The sequence below is a fragment of the Vicugna pacos genome, chromosome 11, assembly GCF_048564905.1.
Source record: "Vicugna pacos chromosome 11, VicPac4, whole genome shotgun sequence".
NCBI classification, from domain to species: domain Eukaryota; kingdom Metazoa; phylum Chordata; class Mammalia; order Artiodactyla; family Camelidae; genus Vicugna; species Vicugna pacos.
Genome location: NC_132997.1, coordinates 70,091,187 through 70,106,823, shown reverse-complemented (window position 1 = coordinate 70,106,823; position 15,637 = coordinate 70,091,187). Strand labels below are relative to the sequence as shown.

The following is a 15,637-nucleotide window of genomic DNA, read 5'->3' as shown; positions in this document are numbered from 1 at the left end:
GAAGGAGACGTTTGGAAGCCCACGAAGAACAGAGCAAGTCGGACAAGAGCCAAAAGTAGCAAAGGAGAGTCAAAGATGCCAAGTGGTCCCACAGACAGTAAAACAATCCCCAATGAGTTATTGCTTTTAAAAAAACTCAAGCCTACATCTGTCCTTGTCCTCATGTCTGACTTGTGATCTGAAAACAAAGCTGCCATGTCCCAGGACATTTGTAGAGGCTCCTAAGCCTGGGGCATTGGGTGGTTTGGTTGGCACTGGTCTGTGGTACTTTTGAAACGCCATTTCCCCCTGACTTCCAACTTAATAGTACACTCACTTCATTTAGGATTTTTGTCAGTAACTTCTCTCTAGGCTTATATTCTTGCCACCTGCTGATTCACCAGATTCACATTGTTTCAATGTCATCTTCTCATTTTCTCCATTGGTGCAGAATTCCAAAGCCAGCAACCATTTTTCTTAATCAATGTATCCAATTTACCAAATGGGCCAGTGTTTGTGCCAGGCATTGTCCCAAGTGCTGGAGATACAGAGATGAATAAAATATTCATAAAAGATATATAACGGTCAGGAGGCAGACAGGTCATCAGGCCTCTAGGAAAGGGGTGGCAATTTCCAGGGACAGGCAGGCACGCGCAGTCTTTCATGCTCCTTAGCACATGGCACAAATTGTGCCTAGAAGAGTACAAATCTCCCCATTTGGGCAAAGAGCTTAGCATGGTAAAGAAGCAAAGGTAACTCTTGGACCCCAGGTCCCATCTGCTCAGGTGGTTCCTGTGGTCAAGACAGACCCGATCCGGGCCAGTTGACCACTGTATTCCTCAAAGTACAGCTGTAAAGCATCTCTAGCAAACACCAGGTACTTCTGAAACAAACTCAGATAAATCAAGACAAGTGTCCTTCAGCTCTCGGGGGTTGGTATGGAAACACTGAGATAAGTCAAGGCTAGGTAATCGGTGACCTTTACTCTACTTTGCTTGCCATCTTGGATCCAGCGGCTCAGTCTGGTTTTGTGGTGTCCTGTTGATAAAACACCACTAGCCTGTATGATTAAAAAACAGTTTCTGTGCCTGGGGTCTGGGCTGCATTGCATGGATGACAGAGTGAGATAGGCTGAGATCACTGCTGTGAATGCCAGCAATTTGTTTGGTTTTGGCAGATTTAGATTACAGGTGGCCATTGTAGGATTTTGTGATCAGAGCTACATTTTGGGCATCTTGCTCATTTTGAGAAAGATGCATTTGAGAGATGCAATATAGGGTGGGAAAGGCTGGTGAGAAGGCTGTTACAACAATCCAAGTGAGAGATGCTGGGTGGCAAGGGAGTGGAGAAGAGAAGGTGGCACTTATGACGTACCCAGTAGGAAAAAGCAGGCAGGACTTGGTGACTGATTAAATATGAGAGAGGAAGAGAAGTGTCCAGCAGAGTGCTCAAGTTCAGATCCTCGTTAACAACTGTGAATGAACCAGCTAGTGACTCGGATAAGGTGTTTGCATATGAGGTCAGACCTTGGCATTGAAGTCTGACTCCATTACTTAATAGTTGCAAACCCTAGCCTCCTGCAGTCTTAATGAGCCTCAGTTTCCTCATCTATAAGATAGAATATAATAATAAGCTTGGTTTCAGAGGATTTTAATGAGGATTAAATGAAACCATGGATGTAAAGACATTTGAAAAGTTACTCACATATAAAATGTTATTGCTAAAATATTGCCCCTGTGATCTTTACCAATCAAATCTTGCATTTCTGTTTGTAGTTTGCAAAATTAGAACTTCTTCCAAAATCAACCATAGAGAAGACTAATTCTGTAAATAGCATCAAAACTTTGTATTTGGGGGTGGAGCAGGGTGGAAGCGATCATCTTTTGTCCTTTAAGCATTAGTCCTCTGTTTTTCATTTTAATAGCACTTAATTAAAAAGATGCATTATATTGTAATAGTATTATAGACGGTGGTTATATCACAAATCAACCTGACAGTGTTGAATCGTAGTTTGTTCTTAATAATGTTAATTTTTCTTTTTTCTGTCATTTCTTCTGAAAGAAAAAAAAAAACAAAACCTCTGTCTTAATCATTAGTTGTCTGACCTCAAAAACTCTAAAAATGATACCTCAATTTTGTACATAGGAAAGCAAGATCTAATGGTTTTTGCTCAATATCATCACTTTCAACTACAGGAAATATTTTTTTGTTTGTTTTTGTTTTTGATAGGAGAAGTGGGGGAATTTTGAGTATTTTGTCTTCCTATTGGTGATTTCAAATAATTATCAATTTTACTAAGTAACTTAGAAGTTTCACAGATGTTCATTAAAAAATATTACTTTACTAATAGAGCGTAAACAAGGATTGGAGAAAATTGGCTTTGAAATGTGTTTTTAAAGTTGTGGCTGGCATTCTAGAGGATTAACTACACTTCAGACAAAATAGTGAAGCCCTGGTGAAGTGAGTTGACTCAGTAGGATGTGAGAAATGACTCACCCTCCCCAACTTCCCCCAGCTGGAACTTTTCACCAAGTCCGAGGAGGCACGTAGCAGCTGAACAGAAATAGTTCTCTGAGAAACACAAAGCCCTGTCTTAGACCAGATCTGCCTTTTCTCTCCATGGTTCAGGGAGATAATACAGTATTCTAGTTTAGCAGAAGGGTCTAAAGAGTTTTGAACATCTATTGGAACAAGTAGTTAGGAATAGTTGCGTCCAGAGTTGGGGACGGGGTGATGCGATGTGCTTGTGTGTCTGTGTCAGGGAATGGATGGGGAGAGGAGAAATTTAATTTTGTCACGTAAGAAAGGAAGTGTTGTGGTACCTTATAAATGAGGGAAATGTTTTCAGTTTGAATTCCTTCTGCCAAAGTTGCTTTAAAATTTCTCTAATAGCCACAATTGGCAGCTGAGACCAAAAACCAGAATTACAGAGCAGAATAATACCTGCCTTTAGACACATTAGCCTGGTGAGTAAGGAGTGATTAGAGAGCAGCTGCATTTCATAGGCTTTTGAGTTTGCAACAAAGAATCAGAACGCAAAGTTATAATAATGCAGGATGCTAAGATTTAGCAAAACATGGAACTGAAATTAAAGGTGGGTATCAGCCCAGACAGAGCAATGAGAACAAGCACAGAGCATCAGACCCACCAGCCATAGACAAGCCCAGTCAGCCATGCCCGGGGAGGGTCTTCTCCAGAGAGGAGGAACTGGGGTCCGAGGACGGAATTTAAGAGTATACATTCACTGGATTCAGTGATTGCCCCAATACTCCTTGTCTTTCCCCTAAGCCCTGAGTTAAAATGAAAGCTCTCCAAGTCACAAAAATTAGCGCCCAGAGCAAGTGGAACCAGGGGTCCCCTTGCAGAATTCCTTGCGGAGGTCCCTATTTGTACATGTTGCCGTGTCATCAAAGCCCTTTTGTTTCAATCCACAGATGCATGAATTGAAAACAATTTCTTACATACATCCTTCCTTTCCACCTCACTCTCCCCACAAATGGGCAGCCAGTTGCCTATTTATTGAATAATCAATTCTTCTTCTCTTGTTAGGCTTACCCACCTGTATCATATATTAAACTCTCATATGTAAGCAGGTCTATTTATGGACTCTTTAATCTCACTGATCTGATTCCTCATACACTAATACCATTTTTAAAACACTCTAAATTTATACTAAATTTTAAGCTGATGGGGCTAGTATATCCTCATTATTCTTTTTCAAAATATTCCTTCTTTCTAATTTGATTTTTCTTACATTGATGTTTCCCATGAACTTTAGTACATTTGGGGTCTTTCCTATTCATCTCCTGCACAACCCATTCCCTCTCCCATCTTCCAAAATTACTCACATTAAAGCCTTTTAAAAAGCCTTTAACAGTGGTTTAGAGTTTTCTTTGGAGGTCCTTTCTAACTAACACTTTTTTTCCCCAACCCTAATCCTTCAAAGAATATGGAGAAACTGCAGAAACTTGAAGAAACCTATCAATGTGAGAGAATGATTTCACCCCTATCATCAGATTATAATTGAAGTCTTTGCTAATTTCATTTTGTAGCACTCAGATCTCTAATTTTGATCAAGATAGTCCAGGGGATTAAAAAAATTAACATTAAAGAGTCACTGTTCTTTGACCCTTCTCAATGCCCCCAGCTAGAATCCTCACCTCTAGCCCAGCTGCTTTCCTTGCAGTTACCCTGCATGTCTTGGTCTTCTTTAGCCATCCCGACCGTAGAGGCCTCTCCTTTCTCTAAAGTCTCTAAAAGTAAAGTAGCAAAGGTGCATTATGTTCGCACGACCCATTTGCCACTCAGCCAGCCTGGTATGGTGACGAGTCCTTCTTCCCAGTAGATCATTAGAGAGGTCAAGTGTATCATCCCTTTTTGTCCCCCCAACTCCCCTACTTCTTCCCCTCTCTCTTCTGTACCTCACCCGAGATGCCTTGAATGTCACAGTTTGCGTCTTGCACTTTCTGTAAACATTACCATTGGTAGCCACGATCGTGCATTCACAACTACACCCAGATAGTTCTCTTACAGGGATGTTTTAAAAGTTGAGCATGAGATTAAAAACTAAAAAAATCCAGGCAAGTGAAAATTATACTTGAAAATCCTTTCACTGCAAACAGAGTGGCCCAGAATGTAGTCTACTCAGCAACATCTAATTTCCTCTCTTACCCTCTGGGAATATTTCCTTTGAATAGAACAGAGGGCTGCTGGTAGCCTTTCCATTGTGAGCTCATTTACTCTCATTGGTCGAACCACACAGCGGGATCCTTATCCAAATGCTCTAAGGAGGAAGCTCTGCCATATTTAAATTCTTCCCATTTTCCAAGTGTCACTTCCTCCTTGAACCTTCCATAGGTATTCCTCAGGGAGTCCTCCCCTTTCTGAATTTCCTTGGCTTTCTACAGAGCATCTTTTTGGTCTTGGAGGGTATCGGTGTGGTGCTTGTCTTTTTCAGAGCAACTCACACACTTGAAGTGTGGACTCTAGAGGGTTTTGAAACCTGGTCCTGCCATCTACTAGCTATGTGATCTTGGACAAGTTATTAAACTTACCTCCTCAGTTTCCTTATCCTGAAATGGTGATAATCATGATTCCAACCTCATAGGATTCTTATAAATAGTACATGAGTTAATATTTGTCAACTGCTTAAAACAGTGCCTGACCCAAAGGAAGTTTTCATATGTCTTTTTGCTTTTCAAAATTACACTGCTTCACCTAATACTGATGTTCCCATCCAATGTGGCTAAAGAAGGCAGAAGGAGTTCATGTAAGAGGGGGCTTACTTTTCATGGAGACAGTGTGAACTGACTCCTCTCTTTTCTCAAGAAGAGAAATCCCAGCTCTTTTCATCAAAATGAGCAGTTCTCAACCTCACTGTCTCTACAGGGCAGGGCTTGAAGATCAGTTATGAGATTCATCCTGTTACTACTAAGTGTGGTTTCAAAGTCCTGACATTTTAATATTAATAACTGTAAAGTTGAATAGTCAAGCATTTTCTTGATTGGGCAGTGGGAAAAAAAGGCAAGGTTGGAGAAAATGAGGGACCTGGGACCTCCCCCCTCACCCGCCCACCAAGCCCCAAGGGTGTTTCTCCCACCAGGGCATATCTGTAATGTGTTGGGCGGATGCTGGAAGAGACCCACTTGTATAAGCCACACAATTATCAGCCCCTTGCTGAGCAGCACCTTAAAATGCTCCCTGGGTATTTCATGAGTTTAAATTTGGTTTTCTGTAATAAAAATTGTAGCATCCTCAAGGTTAAGGGGCTGTAGTTTACGAGTCCTTGGAACCCCTGGCATGGCTGGAAACACCGCACAGATCAAGAAGCCCTCCTTGAGAAATTTATCGCTAAGATGGGTGGGACAAAGCAGTGTTTGGATGCTGTTAAACCACAGTTGGAGACAACCTACAAATAATAATAAAACTCCCCAGAATTCCTAATCCACCAGGTCTTCATTGATGCAACTCCTGACTAAGAACACTGAATCCATTCTAGTCCCTCTCGTCCCATAATAAAGGGCAATAAAAGCCAGGAAGGAGACAGAAATGAGGGGCCAGATTCTGCTAGGTGAAATACGTCAGCTGAAGAAAGACAAATACTATGTGATCTCACTTATATGTGGAATCTAAAAAAGCTGAACTCGTAGAAACAGAGTAGAATGGTGGTGGGAGTGGGGAGGCTGGGATGGGGAGAGGAATGGGATGTGTTGGTCAAGGAGTACAGACTTTCAGGGATCCAATGCACCACAGGGTTAATAGTACTGTATTATGCCCTTGGAATTGCTGAGAGAATTTAAGTGTTCTCACCACAAAAAGAACATGGCAAACATGATGGAGGCTTTAGCTAGCACTACAGTGATAATCATTTTGCAGTATATAAGTGTATCAAATCAATACCTTGTAAACGTTAAACTTACATAATGTTATTATGTCAATTATGTCTCAATAAATCTGGGGGGGGGAAGTGGGAGGCTTGGATCATCCAGTTTAGAAGTTTATTGAGCACTGACTCTTTGGAGAGAGCCCTGCTTCCCTGATTTCTATTTTAAGAAGTTTGGAGAGGCGGTGTTTATGGTATTAGTCAGCACCAGGGGGCAGAAGAGAAAGTAGCTTGTATGGAAAGAAGTCCATACACAAAAGGACCGTGTGAATAAACGGTGAAAGCTTGTGAAAGCATGTAAAAGCCTCCAGCGCTGTTCCAGGCACCTGGCAGGTAGGCTGTACATGTTAGTTGAATCTGAAAGTCTTAAGTCATTAAAAGATGATTGCTCAATTACAGAAGTTCACGTTCATTGTAGAAAAATTTTAAAAAATACAGAGAAGCAAAATGGCAAAGAAAACTTTAATTACTCATAATTTCACTGTCCAAAACTAAGCACTGTTAACATTGTAGTAGAGCATATTTCATTTTTGTTGTATGCACATCTTACTCCTAAAATGGAATCACAATACATTTTTCTTATTTTATGATTCTCCATCACTTAAATCAGTCATATCCACTTTTTAGCTCAACAAAGGATCATGGGTAGGGGAAAAAACCTCAACCCAGTGTCTGAGTTTTGGCTCTGCTCTAGCCAGTCCCTGGCAAGCAGTTCAGCTTCTCTGAGCTTTAGATTTCTCATCTGTGAAATAAAAACTCTGAAGCCAGGGTAGGAAGTGTAATAGAGTGAAAACTAAAAATGAAGGAAAGAGCACGGACTTGAGGACCACCATGGGTTGAACACCTGCTGGACACTACACTGTTTTCTCATCTGCACAATCTCATTTAATCCTCCATACAACTTCACTCTCTCCACTTTACAGGTGAGAGAATTGAGGCTAGAACGTGCCTAAATTGGAAGGTGTCAAACCCAAAGACTGCCCTTTTAGCTAGTTTCCGCTGGGCTGAGGGGCTAGTAGATCTGCTATCAGTTGGATGTTCCCTCTCAAAAATGTAGCCCAAGATTTAAGTGCATTCTCCAGTGATATTCAGCATCAGTTTTTTTTTAAATAAAATAACTCCACTTTAACAATTCCACATTTTGTCTGTGATTTAAAAGACACAGGGGGAAAAAAAGAGACACAAATGAACTTATTTACAAAACAGAAACAGACCTACAGACATAGAAAACAAACTTACGGTTACCAGGGGGGAAAAGAGGTGGAAAGAGATATAGTGAGAGTGTGAAATTTGCAGATACTAAATGCTTTTATATAAAATAGATGCACATAAGCTTTTTCTGAATAGCACAGGGAACTATATTCAATATCTTACCATAACCTATAATGAAAAAGAAAATGAAAATGAATATATGTGTATGTATGCATGACCGAAGCATTATGTTGTACACCAGAAACTGACACAGCATTGTAAACCGACTATACTTCAATAAAAACCCAAATAAAAACAATGAAATAAAAATTTTAAAAAGGGATTTTTGTGCATTTTACACTGCACATCTTGCACATTTTAATGGACTACTGGATAACTAAGAGGGCAGAACAAGGACATGGGTTTTATAAAAATAATTTATACTTGACTTAGAAATTTAATTTTATGGTTGTAACTGATGGTCTAAAAACTCCCAAAACTAAACAAAATTACGAAACCTCAGCGAAAGTAACTAGCTCGGGAAAGTCATGAAACTTGCAGTGTGATAATTTTAACATTTTGGTTTTCACATCACTGCCAAAGGACGTCAGAACTGAGTTGAGACCACTGGCTCTGTGGCTGACCGTCCACGTGAGCAAAAAAGGCTATTTCATTTCTGGCTTTAGTTTTCTCTTCCAGGGAGAAAAACTGAAGAAGAGACTGGAATACAAAGTGCCTTTTAGTTAAATGCCGCCTCACTGTTTTAAGGGGCTAGCAGGCTTGATTAGCAACATTTGGTAGAGAAGCAGCCTGCTTTGCAGTGCATTTGCGGCTTCACCCAACCCCAAATAAGCAGCCAACTTCTGATTGTTCAGGCCAAGGAGAGGGAGGAGATAAGCCCGATGACCCAAGCAATGAACAAAATAATCATTTCAAATATATATATACAATTGGAACGAGCCACAACGTTCTGTGCTCCGATTTAACTGTGCGCAGAAGCCTCAGGCACGAAACGCATCTCCTTCCCTGCTTTCCTTCTGTGCTGGCGCCCGGCCTGGGGGAGGTTTGCCGCTTTCTCTCCTCGCCTGCACCCGCTACGTGCGCTGCGGTGCTGCCTTCACGGCCCCTCGCCCGGGGTTCGCGTTACGTGGCTCAGGCCAGCTGCCCCCGGGGGACCCCGAGCGACCCCGCGCTCCGAGAGTCCGGCACCACGGCGGTCACGTCCCCCCGCGAGGGCTCGCGCCCCAGCTGAGCGCTGGTTGGTCGCGCCGTCGGGCCCGCCGCCCGGCGATTGGTCCTAGCCGGCGGCTCACGTGGTCCGGAGCAGATTAAACCGCCTCTCGGGCGCCGCACCCGCAATCGGCCTGCGCTACCGCCGAGCGGGGACCGCAGGGGCCCGGGTGCGGACGTGCGCAGGCAGCGGAGTGCCGCCGCCCTCTGCCTCATGAGCTGCACCAGGTAGGTTCACTGCGGGCTCTCCGCCCTGTAGCAGAGGCAGCGCGCAGCTGCCGGGAGGTTGGGCTGCGTTTTCCTTCTGTCATCACTGCAAACGAGGACCACAGGGGAGGGCACGTTGACTGCTGACTTGAATCTGGCACCCGGGAGGCCTCGGAGGTGTGATTTGCCCAGCGCTTCTTAGGCAGAGCTGATTTTGGTAAACAGCATCTTTTAAATCGGAAACTGTCTTAACGTGAGTCAGCTTTAGCTCTGATTCTCTCCCGGATTCCGACCGTGTCTCTTGGTCCTGCACAAGTGTCCCAAGGCAGCTTACCTCGTGGGAGCAGCACTCTCAGATTGCTGGTTAGGTAGTTAAATTTTAGGGAGAGACTATAGGCAGATGTTCGCATCCATTGGTTCTCTCTCGCTCGTCGTATGATGGTTTGTCATGGCAAAGTCATTCTCAAAATTTGAGCAAATCATTGTTTTAAACTCTCTGCCAGGACTTAAAATTCCAGGGAAATTGCCATAGCCTAAAACTGTCTTTCTATAAGTGCAAAATGTGAAAAAAACAAACAAAACCCCCAAACAAACCAAAAAAACCTCACACAAATCTACTTAAATAGCTTCTCTCGATATAGCAGACTTCTCTAAAAATCCTGCCTGTTAACTATTATTAGACCCACAAACACAGCTTTCTCTTTCATTTGTTTGTTCTAAGTTTGTTAAGTCTCCCAGAAAAAAAACCAAACCAACCCAGGGCTAATAAAGTAAATTTTCTGAATGTTTTTTTATTATCTGTCTTATGATAATGACCATTTGCTTATGTGTTTAGAGCTGCTGAGGAGACAGTTACTAAAGCCAGATTGAGAAATGCCACATACAGTATACGCACACCTCTTATCTGAAGGCTAGGATAGGAGGAAAGTGCCCATAAGCTTGGCGATAGATACTCAGGGCCAACGGCCAGAAAAAAATATTCTTCTTGATGGACACCTCTTGATTTAATATTTTGAGCATAGTTATGTTTAAAATTTTAAATAGCTTTATTATCTTTCTGGTTATAAATATCCATTGCCAAAACATTAGAAGATACCAAAAATGTACAAAGGCAAAAATAGATCGCTTGTTACCCAGAGATAACTGTTAACTTTTTGTTGTGTTTCCTATTAAGTCTTGCAATATTTGAATGTGTGTGTGTGTGTGTGTGTGTGTATGTGTGTGTATAGCATGTATTAAAACAGCCCAATTTTCAGGTCGTCAGCTTTTTCCACTTAAACGTGGACTTAACATGAACGTCTTTCTGTGTGAAATACAGATTGTGTAAAGTTTTTCTTTAAGTGCACGAACTGCCGACTTGCACTTCAGCCGGTATTTTGTGTAAAATGAGGATGAGCATGATAATGAAATTGCAAAGATAACCCTCTGACTTCAGTCTTTCTTGCCTTTCACTCTCAAAAACGTTCCATGAGAATTTTTATTGCTATTTTTTTCTTTTCAAGTGGATGACTGTTCCAGAGAAGTGTAATCAATTCAAACCAAAATTAGTAAGGCAACCAAGAGAGCAGGTCTGGAACTGTGCTCAGCAGATTACCTGGGAAGCTTTAAGGACATACATACTTCCTTGTCCCCATCCTCAGAGGGGGCTCTAAGTCCCAGACTTTTCTTTAATTCTGCTTTAAAGAAAAAGGAAGAAAACCAACTCTTTACGCCATTGTGACCAGACAAGTTTGAGAACCACTGGTCCAGAACAGAGCTAATGATTTTAGAGCTGTGACAGAGATTATCCCATCCAAACGTTTTATTTCTCAGGTGGAGAAACTGAGACCCCCAGCTGTTTTAAGCAGTTAACCCATGGTCTATAGCCAGTCAAGGGTAGAGCCAAACATAAAACACAGATCTCATCACCTAATTCTGTATTTATTCTTTTACTCCATGTGACAGCACTGCCTTGATATCTACTGTGCTGCCTATAATTTAGCCAATACAAAAATGGTACATTTTTGGGGACCAGAGGAAGTGCATCCCAGGTCCAGATGATAACCTCTCTTCCCTTTGTATTTCAGAATGATCCAAGTTTTAGATCCACGGCCTTTGACAAGTTCCGTCATGCCCGTGGATGTGGCCATGAGGCTGTGCTTGGCTCATTCGCCACCTCTGAAGAGTTTCCTGGGCCCTTATGATGACTTCCAACGAAGAAATTTCATGAACAAATTAAAGCCTCTGAAGCCGTGTCTCAACATCAAACAGGAGGCCAAATCACAGACCGACTGGAAGCCTTCACGCAACCAGGGCAAGAAGCGGGTGGTGTTCGCGGACTCCAAGGGCCTGTCCCTCACCGCCATCCACGTCTTCTCCGACCTCCCAGAAGAGCCAGGCTGGGATCTCCAGTTTGACCTCCTGGACCTGAACGATATCTCCTCGGGCTTAAAGCTCCACGAGGAGAAAAATTTGATTTTAGATTTCCCTCAGCCTTCAGCCGATTACCTAAATTTTCGGAACCGCTTCCAGAAGAACTTTGTCTGCCTGGAGAACTGCTCTTTGCAGGAGCGAACGGTGACTGGGACTGTGAAAGTGAAAAACGTGAGCTTTGAGAAGAAGGTTCAGATCCGGATCACGTTCGACTCCTGGCAGAGCTACACGGACGTGGACGGCGTCTACATGAACAACGTGTACGGTGGCTCAGAGAGTGACACCTTCTCGTTTGCCATCGACTTGCCCTCCGCCATCCCAACCAAGGAGAAAATCGAGTTCTGCATCGCGTACCATGCCAACGGGCAGGTCTTCTGGGACAACAACGAGGGTCAGAATTACAGGATTGTCCATGCGCAGTGGAAACCCGATGGGGTGCAGACCCAGGATTGTGCATTCCACCAGGAGCCCCTCAAGACCGAGTTGGAGTCCACTGTCTTTGGCAGCCCGAGGCTGGCCAGCGGGCTCTTCCCGGGATGGCAGAGCTGGGGGAGGATGGAGAACTTGGCCTCTTATCGATGAATTAAGCAACCTGGTGACAGGTCTTGACCTTCTTCCCCATGTAATTCTAGGTCTGTGTTGCTCAATAGTAGGAAGTCATTGCTACTTTCCTTCGGTAGGTTTAGGTTTGAGCTTTTGAGACCTGGCTAGGAAGAAGATTGCCACTTGAGAATTTAGTGTGGGCGTCTATATGGATGCTGCCCAATTTTGCCATCGAGGATCAAACAACAGCCTGGAAACCCAATTTTTATGAGAGTAATACTTTGTCAGTGCCCTTGTCTCCTTCCCTCTCAATTCACTGGCTTCCACGTTGGGCAAGGAAAGGTTGAGGAGGGACAGTGGATGGTGGTGGAAAGCTGTGTTAATGGTCCGAGGAATGTCTGAAACGGCTTCACAGAGGGCTCTGCAGCTCCAGTCAGAGCACGAGTGACAGGTCTGATACTTAACTGTCGATGAGAAAATGTAAGGTTACTTTGTCTTTTTAAGTTGGTTTTGCATTTTTCTCCAGGGGAAATAATTTGTGGAGGGGAGAAAAAAAGATCCATCCTTTGTATTCTCATGGAGAACAACCCAAACAAACCTTAGGGGTGTTGAGTGGTATTGGGGAATGGTGAATTATAACTCTGGAGAATCAAGATTTTACGGGAAGCCTTTCTGTTCAAACGTGACTTATCAAAAATCCGGATTTGGGGAAAGCTTAAGCAAACCTGGCTTTGCGGTGGTAATGGGATAAGTGACCTTGTTTGTGATCAGGGAGTCATGCTTGGGTTCTCAGTATAAATGCTGCCTGACCAAAAAAACCACCCCATCGTCAATGGCCAACAACTTGTAGGGACTCTGGGTCATGTCAAAGGTCACTCTTTGCAAGTGCCTCAATTAAATCAGAATATTGTAGTTGCTTAACCCAAGAATCTGAAGGATCATCTAATAACTCATGAACGTTTGGCCTCAGAAGAAGGTCCACTTTGTATACTGGCATTCCTCCTGCTATACTGTTGTACCTTTAAGAGTGTTGTCGGTGTACACAACTCACATCCTTCATATTGAAGGTGACTCATTTTTCTGCCACACTTTTTCGATGTGATGTTGGAAGTGAGGACTGACACTGATTCTCAATTCAAGAATCTGGTACCTTGCACATAAAAGCAGCCATTTTTTTTTCCTCTTGCCTATATTCTTGTTATTTTAAGTCTATCAATTTTTTTGAAGGCCACTTTTTTTTTTTAAATGAATGTGAATTGTTTTGGGTGTATTGTAATATACTTGTTTGGGAGAGTGCATAAATCCATTCTGTGAGATCTTAAGATCTCAGTGTTTGCTTCTATCATTGTGCACGTCCATTGAGAGGCGTTCAGAGAATGCAGTTAACTTTAACATGTGTGACCTGCCGTGCTGGAAAAGTACTATTGGAATAACTCTGCTTAGGACAGTATTTGAGGTCTGGCTAGCACCCACAATTTTTCTACTCTAAATATTTCACTCTCCTATAAGCTATCCTCTGTGAACTTCTCACTATAAGAATAAAAGTGTTTGATATAAGATCTGAGTATGTTTTCTTTCTTAAAGCCACACTAAAGTCAGAAACCAACTGTGATTCTCCGGTGTCTATAAGGACAACTGAGCCAGGTTAATTTGGACCAGGAATTGGATCCACATGAAAGTATTCACATGGTTCCAGTCTCATTAGTGAGACTTTCTACCTGCTTACCACTGGGGCTGGGGTCCAGCGGCAGTGACTTGAGCTGCTGGGACTGTCCGCTTGACTGTCCCCATCTGTGCCAACTGCTCATCACACACACTCTCTGCCTGAACAGGTTTATCTTGGGGGCCACTTCTCAGCTTTGAAATGGGGGAGGGGATGGTGCGGGAGAGGCTGGAGTGGCTTCTACCTCCTGAGCTCCAGCACCTTCCTGAAGGGGCAAAGATTGGAGCTGCGTGGAGGGGATAGAGAGTGGGCTCTGGGTGTCCATCCCTGACTGAGGGGAAGGCTCAGCTCCTCGGGGTGGGAGGTTGTAGATCTGGGAACCAAAGTCATATTTCAGTTCTTGCCAAAATTGCCAGAAAGGGCTTCTTCACAGTGCTAACTCGAGGGGAAGTAAATGACCAACCTATTAGAAAGGCCCAGTTATGAAGAACAGATTTTATCATATAATGTCCTCTTCATCAGGAGTTGTAAACTATAGGCCTACGGGCTATATCTGGCTGCAGATTTTTTTTTTTGACAGTTTTTGTTGTTTCTCTTTTTTTTAAAGAGAAATTATTGCCAAGATTAGACCATCAGCAGCCTACGTTTAAAAAGATTTAGCTCTCCTTTTTTTTCTCCCCAAATCACAACGGCTTTCCTCATAGTGACACCTACCCAGAGTTGAGTAGCAGCTGTCTCCTTTGGACGGGGCGTACCAGCCTGTGTCTCCTTGCCCCCGCACTCCCCACCCCGGCCCCTTCTTTCTCTTCTGCTGTCTGCCTGACCCCTGAAGGCTGTGGAGTTTATTATCCTTACTTTGTTCCCTTTGGCTGTCCGAGCTGATGGCTGGGTGAAGAACACCCTCCGACAGGGACCTCAGAGACCGTGGGACACAAAGGACTAACTTTATAAAAGAAACTCAGGTCCCGAGAGGGGCAGTGACTTGTTCAAGGTCCCAGGGCAGGTTGAGTCAGGCTGGAACAGTGACTTCTAGGCTGGATGGTGACTTTTTGCCTCGTGTTCCCCCGCGGCTTCCCGCTTCCTACTCCAAGTCTCCTCTGGAGACCTTCCTTTCCCAGCTGCCCCTTTTCTTAAAGAGGGAGTGATTTCCAGGCAGGCATGACTCTGGTCAGCTCTTGCTGGTCACCTGCGCCAGCTCCACCCAATGCTGGCTTGTCCCCCAGGCTGCCTGTGAACCACTCAAGGAGGAGGGCCTCGCCGAAGGGCAAGCTGTTCTGGAGTGTGTCCTATTGAATGGAATCATCCACATTTTACATCCTGATACCTCCCCTAATAGCAGAAACAACACTGCTTTTAAAATTTAACAAGGAGAATGGTTTGAATTTGGGGTGCATGGTACACTATTCCAAAGGAAGAGATTTCATTTAGTTATTTAAAGAAGGGCTCTGTTCTTTTCTAGATTTAGAGATTTTCTTTTAGTTTATTGCCAAACTGAAGGGCTGGAAATCCCTCGTGCAGTTGCTGGACTGTGCGTCTTCATCAGTGAGAGTCCCAAAGAGCTGCCCAAGTCTGGGTGGTCCTCCAAGCCCCAAGGAGAGAGTCTCCTCCTTAGCCTTCATCACCAGGTTCTGCATTTTGTTTGTTTGTTTTTGGTTATTGGGGTTTTTTTTTGCAGCTACTGGGAGTTGTGGCCTGAACAAACCCTGCTGATTGTGGATAAGGATCCCAGACTCAGAGCAGTACCTTGGGTGTCGTTTTGCTGACTTCCCGCCTCTGAACCCTGCCCTCTTTCTGCCAATGAGTGGGTGCCCACATTGGCTGCATATCAGAATCACCTACAGAGTTTTAAAAAAGACTGATGCCTGCCTCCCTCCGCCCTCCCAGATACTTTTTAAATTGGTCTGGGTTGTGGCCTGGGTGTTGGAGAGTTTTGAGAGCATCCCAGATATTTCCAATATACATTAAGGTTGAAGACCCCGGCTTTAAGCTGTGGAAAGTGATGTGTCTTCAACCTCTCCATTTCAGAAAAT

The 15,637-nt window shown here is 43.5% G+C and overlaps 1 protein-coding gene across 1 annotated transcript; it reads left to right on the top strand.

The window, feature by feature from the left end:
- Positions 1-8,906: 8,906 nt before the first annotated feature.
- Positions 8,907-13,501, top strand: PPP1R3C (protein phosphatase 1 regulatory subunit 3C). Its single transcript, XM_006211041.4, has 2 exons — positions 8,907-9,010; positions 11,056-13,501. Exons 1-2 carry the CDS (start codon positions 8,997-8,999, stop codon positions 11,981-11,983), a joined length of 942 nt encoding a protein of 313 aa, XP_006211103.1. The 5' UTR covers positions 8,907-8,996; the 3' UTR covers positions 11,984-13,501.
- Positions 13,502-15,637: the final 2,136 nt, after the last annotated feature.